Source organism: Sciurus vulgaris, assembly GCF_902686455.1.
Source record: "Sciurus vulgaris genome assembly, chromosome: 8".
NCBI lineage: Eukaryota > Metazoa > Chordata > Mammalia > Rodentia > Sciuridae > Sciurus > Sciurus vulgaris.
This window is the reverse complement of record NC_136468.1, coordinates 94,488,125-94,504,376: the sequence shown is the minus strand read 5'-3', so window position 1 is coordinate 94,504,376 and position 16,252 is coordinate 94,488,125. Positions and strand designations below refer to the sequence as shown.

The 16,252-nt window shown below is 41.8% G+C and overlaps 1 protein-coding gene across 5 annotated transcripts in view; it reads right to left on the bottom strand.

The window, feature by feature from the left end:
• Positions 1–16,252, bottom strand: part of BMPER (BMP binding endothelial regulator) — a 245,214-nt gene that overhangs the window by 206,057 nt on the left and 22,905 nt on the right. For all 5 annotated transcript variants that reach the window (XM_079150871.1, XM_079150875.1, XM_079150872.1 and 2 more), the window contains one exon: positions 7,414–7,513. In XM_079150871.1, the coding sequence (XP_079006997.1) occupies positions 7,414–7,513 (100 nt within the window). The remainder of the gene's footprint in view (positions 1–7,413; positions 7,514–16,252) is intronic.

The window sequence follows — 16,252 nt, the reverse complement described above, 5'->3', positions numbered from 1 at the left end:
TAAAAATAAATAAATAAATAAATATATGTTGAAACTACTAGAAAATGGAAGCCATGAGAGACAATGCACCAAAATAGAAGACAAAGAATGGCGAAATCAAAGATAAGTTTAGAGAAAATAAACCCCACTTGACAAATAAAAGACCATTATTTTTCTATCTTTCATCAGAGTATTGTGGACAATTAGTATTTCACGTTCTATATGAAGAAAGAAAATGGAATTTGACCTATACAGCTTGAAACACACCTCATTCATTTATGATCCTCTAATAACAAACATATATTCAGATAACAAATACATTATTGTTCATGAAAGAACCCCAAATTAAAGGATGATTTTCAGTCCAAGTAAATATAGAAAAGCTGCCAAAACTGTCTGTTTGATTCCCAATGATCTCATCTGTTTTCATCAAACAATTTGAGTCTTTTCAAATTAGATTAATTTTTTGCCCAGTTATTAGGCTATTTGGATAAAAATCTATAACCATTATTAGCATAAGAATAATCTCAAAAGTACTTTGACATAGTTATTTGAGAGGAATTAGTTATATTATACTTACTTTTTATTTGAAAGAATATTCTGGCTTCACAAAAGTTAAGAGCAATTTGGTAAGAAGCACTATCCCATAATATCTGGCACAGGGATCCGTAAATACTTATTGAATTAATGAATAAATGGAACATATGAGCAATCGTATTAAACCAAATAAGAACATGAATACACACACACACACACACACACACACAAAATGTAGAAATCTGATTTGTCCGCAAGTAGGTCTACTCCACCACCTCCTCTTTAGTATCAACATCTATTTCAGAAAAAAATAATCAGAAGTTAGGGTAGGATCGTTAATTTATTGTGGGACCCTTCTAACCTTCCCCAAACAATCAATAATCAAAACAAAAATGTATCACAAATTTATTTTAATTCAGCAAATCTGGAGGAAAGATTAGGAACTGGTACTTCAACATGTTCCCTAGGTGATGTGGGGTGCAATAATGATGAAATCTCTATGAACAATTTCATCCCTCCATGTGTACGGTGACCTGCACCCAGAAGCCCTCCCCAGACCAGCCCTCTATGGCTCTTATCCCTCTACGACTCTGATTCACTCCAACTTGTTAACAGAAACAAGGTGCCTCTTCTAGAAGCTTTGCAGAATCTCCTGGATCCCTGGCCCATGAGCATCCTCTTCCCCTTTGCCTCCTCACTCTGGCATGCCTTCTCTGGACAGCTTCCCCACTGGCTGGTGTTTCTCTGTGCCTCTAGTAGAGCAAGTTCTATGAGGACATGGGCACCCTCTACTTCATCTTTGGAAAACTAACACTTTGGTAACTGAAAGATCCAACTGTAGAAATACAAATACAGGAATTTCAAATGGCCTGAATTTCTTAAGAAGACAGTGAAGAAGAAGGGAAATAATATGCCTCTTTCTCTCTGTACTTTCCCCATATGGATGTATCAAAACAAACAAGCAAAGAAATGGTAACCTCTGAGTTTTTTCCAAGGCTTTCAAATGCAGAGAGTGTTGTATGCTGAAAAGAATGAGGATGCTAATAATAGTATATCTCATCAGAAAATCATTCTTAGGAATAACAGTTGGTAAAACATTGTCCCTCTCTTCATCTAGCCTATATTCCAAAAGAATTCACTTCCGTATTTGCAGTTCTACAGTATTGGACCCAATTCTGTGAAGACAGCATCATTCAAGTCTCAACTTTTTGACAACTGTTGGTGCATTCTACAAACCACTGGGAAACATGTAAGCAATGACAGCCCTCGGCAAGGCGCTTGATAGCATTTCTCACCCACAGAAAGAAAGGAGAAAAACACCCATCAAGATAAGGAGAAAAGCAGAACAGAAGAGAACTGTGGTATGAACATGAAGGTGGTGGTCTAAACTGAGGTAATCAGCTGGATGGAATAGAAACAAGGGAATTGGCAAGCTTTTAAGGCAATGAGAGGTTTATCATCTTTTAGGGAGAAAGAACTTTAAAACTCTCAAGGGAATAGGACAAGAGAATAGCCTTGCCTTTTGGGTAACCATTTAATAATGTCCATCAGAATTTAAACCATTCACCCACATCCCACACACACACACACACACACACATGCACACACACACACACACACAGACACACCCACACCGCTTTTATTCACAGGTCTCTGTCCAACAGACACATGTAGGCACAGCAGGCATGGAAAGGTGGCCTCCCTGTTGCTTGGCAAAAAACTGAAAATCCAAATATATATCAGCTGGGAGATGTCAAATGAATTATTGCACATCTATGCTATGGAACCAGTACAACAATTGAAAAGCATGAACTGGCCTGGGAAAATTCCTAAGTCGTATTATTGGAGATTTTAAAAAAGCAAACTGCAAAGATTATGTAGTTTCATTTCATTTCCATACATACAAAAGCATGCACACAAAATTTTATATATATATGCAAGAGGCCTGGGAAAGATATAACACGTTGATGACAGTTATTTCTAAGCAGTTAACAGTTATTATTTATTGGGTTTTTGTAGGCTCAAAAAGGACTCTTTCCCCTTTCCTGTTTAAATGTTTTGGTGTGATAATGTATTAATGTAGTAGTTGTCTAATGAAAGTTAAAATTAAACATAGTTCTGCTAGGAAAGAGAAGGAGGAAAAGAAAAAGACCCAAACAGATGATGGGAGGTGGTTAGCCAGTTCTTGGGGTTCAAGTTCCCCCACTTCCACTTATTTACACAACTGAACAACTAAGAAAGACTTTGGTTAAGTTTCAGCAGCTCATCAACATCTGAGTTATATCTTCTCAGTCTTTATGGGCTGCTGGGCTTTGTTCCTTATATCATCATTTTAATGATGTACAATTTTCAACAGGGAAAGAAATCAAAGGGTCATGGAAAAAACGTGACTTCCCAGCTACAAAAAGCAGAGACTTTTCACCCCAAAAGTATGCTGACTGGGACAGATAATGGCTATCAGTCTCCACAGAAAGTGGCTCTCCTTTCTTCCTAAAGAAGGTTGACCCTGTCTCTTCTTCCCTCCTTTATCTGGTAGTATTATCTCCAGCCTCCTTGCACCTGAGGGTCTCAGAGGAGACTTGCAAATGTAGAGTCCCGGGCCAGGCCTAGAGCTTCTGATACAGCAGGTCTGCAAGTCTGATGGTAAGACCACCTAGGGCTGTCCCTGTCTCTATCACTTTCTTGCTCCATGATCTTGGGCAAGTGAGTAAACCTCTCAGTGACACCATTTTCTCATGCATAAAATGGGGTTCTGGTAGCACTTCCCACAGGGTGGTGTCAGATTCAGTGCCTGTCTCCAAGTAAGCAGTCCCAGAGAACTGCCTCTGCTATTTTAAAGAAGAAGATGACCTTCTTGGTGACCATAATTACTACTGGGCAAGGCCCAGGAATCTGCATTGTAACAGCTGCTTCCATGACACATTACATTTTGAGAAGGCTGCTTATATTCATGATTCCCTCAGGGAAAGGAATGACAGACCACAAGAAACAGTCCTCACGGGTCAAGCAAAGCAACAGCAAGCTTTCACTGGAGCTTCGTTCAACCAGCAATACTAGATGTCACCTTCTGGCAGGCTTGTTGGTGGTAGAAAGATTCTTCCAGAGACCTGCCTCCTTTAGGAAGCCTGAAAGATCCACACCCTGTACCCACTCCTCCAGGTTAGGCACATCTCTGCAGGAGGCCTGACCACACCACATGGGGTGCAGCTTTCAAAACCACTCTAGGCAGTACCTCAGAACACAGAGGCTTTTCAGAATACAGGACATGTCAGTCCCTCAGTTAATGACATATTAACTGACTTGGAAAGTTAGATGCTTGATTTCTTTGCTAAGAAAAATTCATTGCATATTATATTTTATAGATAATATAATTGATATATTATTCCCAAATCTGATGAATTGTTTTGATCCTTTGACAGCTTTACCTAGACTTCATTTGGATCTAAAATAAAGTATTATCAGCAAACTTCTGGGTTAGTATGATTCCTCACTGAATCACCCCATTTAAAACACACAAAACCCCCAATGATAGCCATGTAGATGTTTGTTAGAAAACTTAACAGAAACACAGCTGCTGCTGGCTCAGAATTTCTGCTACATACTAATGATTTGTTGTGGTGGTGGTGTTTTTCCCTTTGTGAACAGAAGATAACAAAGGCTTAGGAGGAGTTTACCAATTCCATGGGTGACCAAAGCCCAAGTGGCCACCAAGACCTGCACTACCCTCAGTGCCCCTCTTGAGATCTTTGGAATCACTATTCCCTTACTGCATAATGCACTTTGGTTTCAGCTTATCCTCACCTTTGTTCAAGGCTAAAGTGCAGGGTATAATATAATGTCCCAAATTGGGTCAGAAATGCCCTAATGAATGCTAGTACTTTTCCACAATAGAATCTTATGTACCTGTTAAGAACAATATGTCCAGATAAAAGGAGATGATATACACTAACATTAATCTGTTAAAAAAAAAAAATTGAGTAATATAACTAGTAAGGTATCAACCACATAAATACTTTCACATGGAAAAAATACAAAATAAATATGCTAAATATTAACTTTTTTTATATTAATACACCAAATGTTAAAATTGTTAACTTCTGGATGGTGAGATGAAAAATAATATCAGCTTTTCCATGGTTTGTACTATTTTTCAAAGCTTCTCCTATAAGCATAAGTAACTATTATAATCAGAAAAACATAAGTGAATCAAAATATTAGTAGTCTTAGTACCTCAGAGTGAAAGAGTGAATACAACTGTGGTTTCTTTTTATTTTTGTGTCAGGGATTGAGCCCAGGAGTGCTCAACCACTGAGCTACATCCCAGCCCTTTCTATTTGATCTTTCAATTTTTTTTATTTTGAGGAAGGGTTGGTCTTGCTAAGTTGCTAAGGCTGGCTTTGAACTTGCATTTCTCCTGCTTCACCTCCCGAGCTGCTGGGATTACAGGTGTGTACCACAGCTCAACTACAACTGTGTTTTTTCAAGCCCAGGAGACTAGCATTGTTTTCTGAAGTAGAGAGAGAAAAGTGTGCACCTTTAGCGTCCACCCTCAAGGCCCCTGAAAAGTCAGATGCCTTCAGGGTCTCTGTCAGGAAGGTCTGCTTTAGAGTGAGCAGGGATCTCCAACTTCCCCACAAATGCCTTGGGGTTACTATCCTAAAGAGAACTTAGGCTGGGTGTGGTGGCCCACTCCCACAATCCCAGTGGTTCGGGAGGCTGAGGCAGGAGGATCTTGAGTTCAAAACCAGCCTCAGCAAAAGCCAGGCACTAAGCAACTTGGTGAGACCCTGTCTCTAAATAAAATATAAAATAGGGCTGGGAATGTGGCTCAGAGGGTGAGTGCCTCTGAGTTCAATCCCTAGTACTCCCCCCCTCAAAAATAAAAGAGAACTCAGGAAGCTGAATTCACTGATCTATTCTTGGGTGTAGATTCCTTAGGAAAGGTTTATCTAGTTAGAATGGTTTATCTTGAACATCCAAAAGGATACTCAGAAAATGTATCTGTCTTGGGTTATTGCTTTCCCTTGGAAGACTAGGGTAAATGAAGGAAAGGATGAGGAAAAAGGAAATAGCCAGAAGAGAAGGAGAAGAGGTCACATGCTTTACACACCAAAATAGCCCAAAGTTCCCTTAGGTACCAGGGATTATGGGGAAAAGAAACACAAGCGATCACATATGCAAAGAGAAATGTTTACACACAGGCCCTGCAATAGTTTTCCTTTAACTCCATACAACACTGTGACTATCCTCACTTAACAGGCAAGAAATGGGGGAGGGAGGGTCCAGGTCTCCACTGCTCCTGTGGCAATGGTGCTGAGTTAGCTTCCCGTGGCACCATACACATCACCACAAATATGGTGCACACAGTTGGACAGCAGCATGGAGTTATCAAGGCTGAGAAGGATGGGGGAAAGGGAATAGGGAGAATGGTCATTAGGTACAAAAGTATGGTTAGATAAAAGGAGTATGTTCTGGTGTTTTATAGCACAGGAGAGTGACTGTTGTTAACAATAATTTACTGTATATTTCAAAGTAACTAGAAGAAAGGATTTTAGATGTCCCCAACACAAAGAAATGATGCATGTTAGAAATGATAGCTATGTTGATTGGCCTGATCTAATCACTACACGTATACATGTATGGAGATATCACATTATATCCCATAAATGCGTACAATTATTTTGTGATTAATTAAAAATAATGAAGACAAAAGAAATTTATTCTCTCACGGTTCTGGAGACTGGCAGTCCAAAATGAAGGTGTTGGCAGGCAGCACTCTCCCTGGAGGCTCTGGGGAAGGGTCCCCTTTGTAGCAACATCACTCCAGTATCTGCTTTCCCAGCCACTTGGCCCTCTCCTGAGTGTGTCTATCTCTGTCTACTCCTCTTCTTATAAAGACATCAATCACACTGGATTTGGACCCACCCTAATCCTTTGTGAACTCACCTTAACTAATTATATCTTCAAAAGATCCTATTTCCAAATAAGGCCACATTTTCTGAGGTTCTGAGTGATCACAAAATTTGGGGGAACACTGCCAACCAGTACTGTTGGATTCTGACTTGGCGGGATGGTGCCTGAGCTCACACCCTGAGATCCTGCCTTGGCATGGCCTCTTGGGTGCCCCACATGGTGACGCACTGTCTGCACATACGCTGCACAACCTCAAGACCCCCGTCCCATCCTCAATGAGCCGATCATCTCCTTAACACAAGTGAGATACCAAAGAGCAAAAAGCACATTATTGGATGCCAGAAAAATAAAGGGAAGAGTGTGGAAGGAAGGCAGATGGCCTTGGACACAGGCGGCCTCCAGGCAGGATGGGAGGAAGGGGCTGCACTGAGCCAAGACAAGGTACCACCAAAACAACCCTTAAGACAGAGCAGGAGCGCTAGAGTTTGAAGGGAAAGAAGCTGGTGTCAGGAGATCTCAGAGCTGCTTCACGGACAAGTGGAGGAACTGAGATTGAATTTGGAAGGAAAAAAAATGTAAAGGGGACCAAAATGATAAAATTCAGGTTTAAGAACTCCTCGGGCAGAGGAGGGTAGGGCAAGCGAGGAGCCTGGAAAAACCAAGTTGTAGAAACCTGTTGACAAAATACGCTGGAGCACTCGTGCACAAATTACACATAGTCATCGGGTCTACATCTTCTCCTGGACAAGTCAACAACTTGCCTCAGAAAATACACAGGTATGCGGATGCTCACTGTACCTTCATTCTTTCACCAGGGAGCCGCGTTCCTGGCAGTCCCGGAACACACATGCATGCACACCCCAGCTTCCCTCCAACCTCCAACTGCACCCCAGCCAATTGCTGAGTAAAAAGGAAGGTGAGAGAAGGAGAAATAAAAATGCCTAAGCCACAGCCAAAAGAGAAAGCAGCCAGAAGAGAACTCACCTTTGCATCGCTCACAGCAGGCGCCCCTCTGCTTGATGGCCAGTGCACAGTCTCTCGACAGTACTGGGCACTTCTCTCTCTTACACGTCACTTCTTTATTCTAGGCAAAAAAGAAACAAGAGACATTTGAAATCAACTTCAAACAGAGTCCCCAGCATCCTAACCCCAGCAGAAGTTTTCCTCTATCTTGCTTTCATCTTGGCAATAAGTTCTGTGATAGCAAATGGAATTTTTCTCTCCCTGAAACAGAAGTATCCTTCCAGGACCACAGGACTTTTGGAGCGCACAGGACTTCAAGAGATGAGAGGAGCTGAAAAGTCCTTTCTGTAAAGGCCAACTTTGCCCAGATAACGGAATGCTCAGGGAGAAGCTTTCTCCAGCTGCATTCTAAGGTTTCCTTTTAGTACACACTCCAGAAACGATAATATTTGTGTAAATCATATTTTGCCCATCGGGCTACCTGGGCCAGGACTGCATCGTGAGAACAAAAATATTTTCTCACGGACGTCCAACAATCCTTAATAGTTGAGTGCATTAAAATGCAGCAATCTAATGTTCCAACTCAAATAATGACAAAGTTGAGTATTGAATCAGCTCAGTAAGAGAAAAAATAATATTCCACATGCCAAGCAGAGACACAGTCGTCAGTGTTTTATAGCCGTGGGACAGCTGCGTTACATTAGCACTTATGCTAATGAAAGTGTGGTAAGCATTTGCATCTTTGGTTTTATCCCGAAAGGTTAGCTGTTAAAATGTCTCAGAGAAGATCCAAACATGATGTGTATGCCTGTCAGTAGGAGTGTGCGCACACAATCCAAAACACTATGTCACAGAATCGCACCGAGAGTTGAGTTTTAACGAGAGTTTACTAGGTGGTATGGTTTTCATTCTTACTTAAGTCCTATGAGGTAAATTTTATCATCATCCCTATTTTACAAATAAGAAAAACGCTGTTCAGAGAGAGTTGCTGACTTCTTCAACTTGACGCAGCTTCACAGAAGTAGATGTGGAACTTAAGCTAATGTCACAAATGTGTGCGCACAACTCCCTAATGTGGATTAGGGCTGGTGCGACCAACTCCGTTGTCTGGTGCGGAAGCAGACCAAAGAGGAACAACAGGCCAGCTCTGCTCACTTTAAAATAAACCTGGAACCCTCCTGGAATATGGACTGAAGGAATCCCAACTCAACCCTGACCATGAACTTGAGAAGACTCACAAATGTTCCCACACACTTCATCAGAAACCAAGGAAGAGTTCACCTCACCATCTCTGGTCTAGAACCAAGAAGATGTGCACATGTGTGTATGTGAGTGATCTGTGTGTGTGTGTGTGTGTGTGTGTGTGTGTGTGTGTGTGTGTGTGTATTGAAGACTGGAAGCCTAAGCCAAGTCCATGTATAGAAGTCCAGTCCCAAGGCTGTTCTAAGATAAACTTATCACCTATGTTATATCAAATGCCCTGACATTCTAGTGCCTCCAAGATACTCTCAGAGTCTAATTTTAAGATTAATCCAGATTTTCATCCCCTGTCTTTTCATCAGATACTTTGTGAGTCCCAGAACCCCACTCCCTTGAATTCAACCATAACGGTTTCCCTGAATGGGTCAGGGGGCATTAAAAGGACAGGGCCCACCTTCCAACAGCTCCATTCCTCTATCAGTCCTCTTGTTCCCCTGCCATCAGAACTTTGCAAAGCCCCCTGAGTCCTGCCACAACCACTATAAACAGCTTGAGGCTATCCCAGGACCTGCCCAACCACCCAGAGGTTGAGCATCAATCCACTGCCACCTGAACCCCACTCCTAAAGGGCTGTTGTTGCTGACGGTCTGTTTTCTCATTCACTGGTAGGACAGGAAGGTGTGGCTACCTAAGCAATCCAGTCTTTCTCTCCCTGTCCCTCTCTCTTGTTTTTCTGGTGCGTGGTGTTTTTCTGGTGTGGCAAGTGCCCTCCTGGGGCTAGCCTCATTTGCTCCTTAAGATCCTGTGAGACAGTAGTCTTCACCCTTAACTGCAAATTAGAACCCCCCATGGAGTTCTTAACAAAGGCTGAGGCTGTCCCCTACCCCTTGAAGCTCAGCTCTGTAATCTAGACAAGCATCTTTGTTTTTTCAAGCTCCCAGGTAATCTGAGTCCAGCCTGGGTGGAGAACCACTGCTGTAAAGAGTATGCTTCTTCCTGAAGAGGCCAGGAAGGAGTAAGGAGGTTAAGGAGCTGTCCACTCTGCCTCTGTGAACAATAGATCAGGACTTTGGCTCCAAGCCCCTTGCCTCACTTTGTTTCTTCACAGTGAGGGTGGTATCAAGGCTAACTATAAGTCACAGCCCATAGATTTATTTTTATAACGTTTCTCAAATTACAAACATAACATAGTTATGGTCACATATTAAATTAAAGAGAGTTATTTTTCAAAATTAAAAGTATCATCAAACTTACTCTCACCAAAGTCATCAAGTACAGCTGTCAGACATGCAGGCTACTGGGCAATATTAAGTGCAGCTTCTGCAAGTCCTATTTTGATACAGACTGCCCCACTCCAGGTTGACTGTGACATGAATTTCTTCCACAAGCAGAACCTGTCACCATAGATTTATACACTCAGCCAGCTTGGCTGCAGCCTTAGAAAAGGGCCACCCCAAGTGCAGCTCCTCAGGAAGACTCCTCAGGCACAGAGAGTTCAAAGCTCTGAGGCAGAGTGGCAGTCAGAGTGATGTGAAGATGCAATTTGGGATGTGATAAACAGGAAGGCAGACATTCTTCCATAGGAACTCCTTGTTAAATTAGAAATCTGGGAGTCAGTCAAAATCCATAACAGGATCCCAAGATTCATAATAAATAGCTTGTAATTACGGTCCAGCACAAAAGTTATTTTAACCAGATGGTTTGTAGAATCACATCTGGATTTTTTTTTCTATACACAGAGAGAGGGAGAGAGAGAACAAAACTAAATTTGTAGGTTTAGTGGAGCTTTCCCCCCTTCTGATTACACTTAGAGTTTCTTAAATGCTGACAAGGCCATGTCGGTATGGAACTGCCATATCTGATCATTTATTTCCCTGGTGTCTGATTGACATGGATATGAAAGATATGCTTAGAATCTCTGGCCCCCAGGGAAAATAATTAAAAATCTGGAGAATCACTGGAAACTGATTCCTCTGTCTCCTTAATTGAGTGCAGCAGCTACAAGGTAAATTCAAACTGAGGTTAATTAAGACCACTCCCTTACTTCTTGATTTTTGCCAAGAGACAAAACACTCACCTTTGAGCCAGTGGTCCTAGTGAGGAGTGGCACACACAAAGCCATACCTCCAGTAGTCCCCCACCTCCTCAGTCACTTTGTCTCTAGAACACCAAGCAATCACTGTGGCTCCAGGTCACAGTTCACTCAGTTCACTTTTTCATTCAAGAAACATTTTCTGATATTGGCTCACATACACTGTTCACTTTCTATGATGTGTTCAGACTCTGGGCTAAGAATCATATGTATCCTTTCCAAAAATTCCACATTGTTCCCATTTTACAGATGAGGAACCAAGTTAGGAAACACACAAGAGGCAGCTCTGGAATTCAGATAGAGAAACGATCTGTCATTTAAATGTACTTTCCAAGTTTTGAGGATACAGAGAACAAAACGATGTCCCTGCCCTGCAAACCCTGGGGAGACTGAGGTCTTCCTGGTAGCTCCATTCATGTGACTTGAGCTCTCCAAAAGAAGAATAACTTCAAGAATCTGCATCTTCACCAGCCATGGGAAGTCAACAGACACCAGCTGTTTTCTGGTAACAAGAAAAGTGGTTCCAATCTGGATATTGACCGGGATGTGTCTCTCACAACTCTGAAAGCCAGACTGGTATCCTCAGTTTTCCCCAAATTCTAGCTAGGGTTGGAGTCTCTCTATTTCTAAGCAAACAATTAATTATGGCAAAAAAAAAAAAAAATGGATTCAAGGAAAAGATGGAAACCTAAAAAAAAATCAAACTAACTACGGTAGAAGTAACAGATCTAATTGCAGCTTCCATTCTGAGTCTCCCCTCCGTGTTTATCACTTTCTCTAGTCAATGATTTACCTGCTGTCAAAGGTGTCTGTTTATATTATTGCCTCCTTTCTGAAAGATAGGCAATAGATACCCTAACATTGACCACATACATCAAAACCTAAAATGTAGCCTCTGGAGGCATCTTAAATGAAGTGCCAACAGGCAAAAGTAAAGGGGAGAGGGGAAAAGGAGTAAAAAAATCTACATGGCTGGCAACAAAGGTCTATAAGGATTGGAGCCAAACCACAGCTCCAGCCGCAGCCAAGTTCAAGCAGGATTCTGGCAATCGGCTTGCTGTGTCTAAAATATGCCACTAGATGGCAGCACAGAGTTCCCTGGCTTTAGAAATTGCTGCCCTGAGTCTGGCTCCCACCTCAGGAGCATTTTTCAGTGTCTGGTGGGGGGTGGGGATGCGGGGGGGGGGGGGGGGGGGAGAGCGGAGGGATACAGAAGATAGCAAAGCACCAGTTTCTTCCACCAGACAAAAACTTTTTGAGATGATTTTTTTATATTCCCAGCCAATGACTTGAATGTATTTTGTTAATTCTTCCAGAACTAATCCTATTATGCAATATGGAAAGTATTACCTGACCTGTCGTTTATGCTTTAAGAAACCATAATAATCTGGAGACAAAAACACATCATCTAATATGATGAGAGTGGTGAAGGAGAGCCATCCACAGACAGATAATGTTTTAGACGATGAAACAGTATCACAGATCTCATGAAATAAAAATGAACTTGAAAATACCCATTCCCCTGCTGCTGATCCTACATTTGATGAGCCATACTAGCAAGGTGGCCGTCCACAGGAGTCTCTTCCCCTGGAATATGGCATAATTTTCCTTCCATTCCTGTCCCCTATGAAAGCAAAGCCTGCCTCAGAGGCAAACAGCTGTCTTGGAAAACAAGCAAATTCAAAGTGCCAGGCAGGTCCTTTCTCAGAAAACTGAGAAGGCTGTGAAGTTATAAATTTCTTTCTGCCCAAATGAACAATACTCAGTAGATCAATGAAGCACATAGACAAGGTAGCATCATTAGAAGTGGTAAATAAGCGGAAGTGGTTCTTTCCCAAATAAGAGTCCTTCACTCCACCTCTCTCTCCTTTACACACACATACCCACCCCCCTCTGTCATTTCATCACGGTAGTCATATTTGGGGAAAGGACTTAAAGAATTTGCTGCCTTCAAAATTCTCCACCCAGAGACAGGAAGAGAGGGGGAAAGTGCTAAGGAGTGATAGTGGCCAAATTTTATTGCTATATTGTGTGCATGTATGAATATGTTGCAACAAATCCCAGCGTTATATACAAACATAATGCAGCACTTTTTAAAAAATTCCCCACCCAAATGCAAATATTCACAGGAGGGGACCTACATCCATCCCCTTTGTTATCAGCTACTGTCAAGGGATAGATGACTGAAAGGTGAAGGAACTCAGAGCAGTGGGGGTTGCAGAGCCATGACATCAAAGACTTGGCACATGCACCTTAACACCTAGTGCTGTGGGAGAAACAGGCTGCCAGGCTCCTATCTCCAGACACGTACAAGCTCTAGGGGGAAGCACGACATTGGACACTGGAAGATTATGCAAACACTGCAGCGTAACTTCTGGCACTAAAGGACAAGCTAGTGAGCACAAATAGGGATGCTTTGACCCTTAATCAAAATCTTCATATTAGAGAACTTATCTGAAGCACACACACAACAGTGTTTCATGTGGAGAGTCTCCAAATTGCTCAGATAGGAATTTGTTTTTAGGAATATGAATGTCTTGTGTCAAGTTTCCCAAGGAAGGGAGACCAGAAGAAAAGGATCCAACATCAGCCTATGTATTCTCATTGGAATTTCTGGTCTCCCCATGCATGAAGTTAAACAGGTCAACTTCTCCTTGAAGTACCCCATTGTAACCCAATTCCAACCCTGAAAGAGCCAAAGGGAATGTTATGATACTTTTGAACATGGGTCCCAATTTCTCCTAGGCAATATCATACCAGTTCTCATAAACAGAAGAATAATACTTTGTGTTTACATAGCACCTTTCTTCTAAGGAGCTCTACAGACATTATTTCATTAATCCTCACAGATTTCTTTCGATTTGCAGACAGAGAGGAATGGCACACAATGAACTTAAGTGTCTCAGGTCCCTTAAAGAGCTAGCAAGCAATGGAGTTGCGGACAGAATATGGTTCCCAGGCCTGGATTAAGGGACTAGTCAGAAAGCTTACTTTCTAAGGCACAGCATTAAAATGCATAGATATACCATATTAGAATTAGGTCAGCTTTGACATGACTCTTGAGATTTTAAGACTAGATTAGTGTATAGTTGATCTAGTCTGGAAGTTTTTCAGAAGGATGGGCTACCTGGGTCAGACAGGTGAGGAAAGGTGTCATGGTAGGAATGGGACTGCCCTTGGGCAAACAGACCTAACCTCAAAACTTGAAGATTCTCGAATACAGAAATGTTAGCAAAAGCCTAAGAAAGAAGTGTTTTTGAAGCATCCTAAGACAAAAAAGGACAGAGTCCATTTCTCATCAGCAGTTCTGATCACTAAAAATGGGAAAATAAAGCAATTCCCTCTCTGAAATGCATGGTCAGGGAAATCCTCTGCAAGCAAGCATAAGCCTTCAAGAGGAGGTAATACAAGCTTGTACCTGCTCCAGCCTGTCTCCCTTGGACAAAGTCTGCTCTGTCTCTTAAAAATAATAATGAAGCGAGGATGGGGAAGGGGCCCTGAGATAGCCCAATGGTTGCCAATGGCAGTATTAAATTTGATTGATGATTTATTATTTTAATTAAACTTTTGCTTGCTTGTTCTTCATTGCTGATAGTAGAATTGACTTCCCCATAACTCTTACCCCAAAAGAGCTGGGAGAAAAAAAGTAAAAGCAGTTAGTTGGTCTACCACAAAGTCTAAGTGTAAAGTATTAGGCTCTGGGTCATGTCTCAGCTCAATGGGACTTGGAAAAAAAATGGAAAGAAAAAAAAAAAAAAAACTAACAAAACCATTCCAAAGGTAAGGAAAGGGAAGCTGAAAGGAAAGGAACTGAAACTCCACATTGGAGAGAGATGGTTTCCCGAGACTTCTTTCTTTACAAAGTGAGTAGACCTCAGTATAAGAAATGGGAGGTGTCAGCTACATCCCTTGCACTATGTGCCTCCAATGTTTATCCTAAAGTAGTGCTTCCAGATCTTTCTGCACCACCAACCTCCATAACTTTTGCCAATTCCTTCCATGACCAAGGCCACAAACAAAGCTGATCCATCAGAAATCAAACAACAAACAGCATACAATTTTCCAGGCAAGATGCTAGCACCTGACATTTCTAGAAAATCTATTATGTGCCAGACTGTACGGAAGATGCTTTTGTGTATTTTGTCATCTCACCCTTGCAACAAGCCTGAAGAAGGCATTAATTTACCACCCAACCATTTTATAGGTAAGAAAATCAAAGCACAGGGAGGTTAAATGGCTCATCAGGTTTACACAGCCAGCCAGGGCAGACCTGCAAACCCAGGACTCTCTGATAGTAAAGTCCGTGACTTAATCACTATAATATATAACTTGTCTTAAAGGCTAAGAGGAGTCCTCCCTCCTCACAGCTAAGAACTGAAATGTTTGCCTTTGTTAAGCATTCCCCATTTTCAGACCATTATAAACCTCGATGCTTTATGGTTTCATTTTGAACACACGAGGAAAAGTGGGGCCTTTAAGGAAAGACAGATTATGTCTCTGACTCAACTCAAAACAAGTCTGAGTACCAGCTCATTTGCAAGACGGACCAGAATCTGGACTCAAACCCACCAAGTCCTCTCAACCCTTCTTCCATTTGCCATTTGCACAGGAGGCAATATTCTCCCCGGAGGCTCACAGCATCCCACAGCCATAATTTTGGAGACTTAATGTTAAAATATCTTGTAAGAACATCACGCAATTCATTGCGCTACATCTGGGAGTGTTATTCTTTTTTCTCCTGTCTAGGCTCAGCGAGCCTTTACCCCAGAGACCTAAGCCCTGGCAAACGTGGCCTCCTTAGGCCCAGCTAACAGTGCAAACTCTGAACAAAGCTGCCCTTGAAGCCCGACCATTTAAAAGACTTTATGAAGCCCACTGGGGCCCCCCGATTATTTTGCAACAAGTCATATCCCATGAAGAAATTCACTTCTCTGCAACACAAAACAGAGGGAGATTAAAGAAAAAGGCAGGGGGGTGGAGGAAAGAAGTAAGGCCCCCTGCTGCTCTGTCTGGCCAGAATCGTGTCTTTTAGTACCCATATCCTCTACAAAGACGATGTGCTGATGATATATTGCCCTAATACATCACGAAATGACAGTGTTCTCCTGATACTGTACCTTGAAAATATGACACGTGCCAACAGAAGCAACGGGGGATTAATAAGGTCTTTTTTATATTTAAGTTACCTAACATTTCAATTTTTTTTTTTAAACAGGCTTTAGTTTGTTGGAGGGATTGTTTGGGGTCTTACTACTCTGCTTAAGGGTTTAGGTCTGGCTTTTTTTTCTTTTTCTTTTTGGCCTTTTCAGGGAACTCTCAGAACAAAGAAACACAGGCCATTAGAATGTCCCAGCTGCTCATGTACAGCTCTGATTTAAAACAGGGCAGTGTCAAACAGCTCCTCATTCTGTTTAATCATATTTTGAAATAGAACCAAAACATTAGAGATGGCAGAACACAAAAGAAATAACCACCAAATAAAAATAGTAGCCCAAAGAAAGTAGCACGGCCTGTTTTTTATTATGTTGTACATCGTATAAGCAAAGGGTCTGTCGGCAACACACGTTC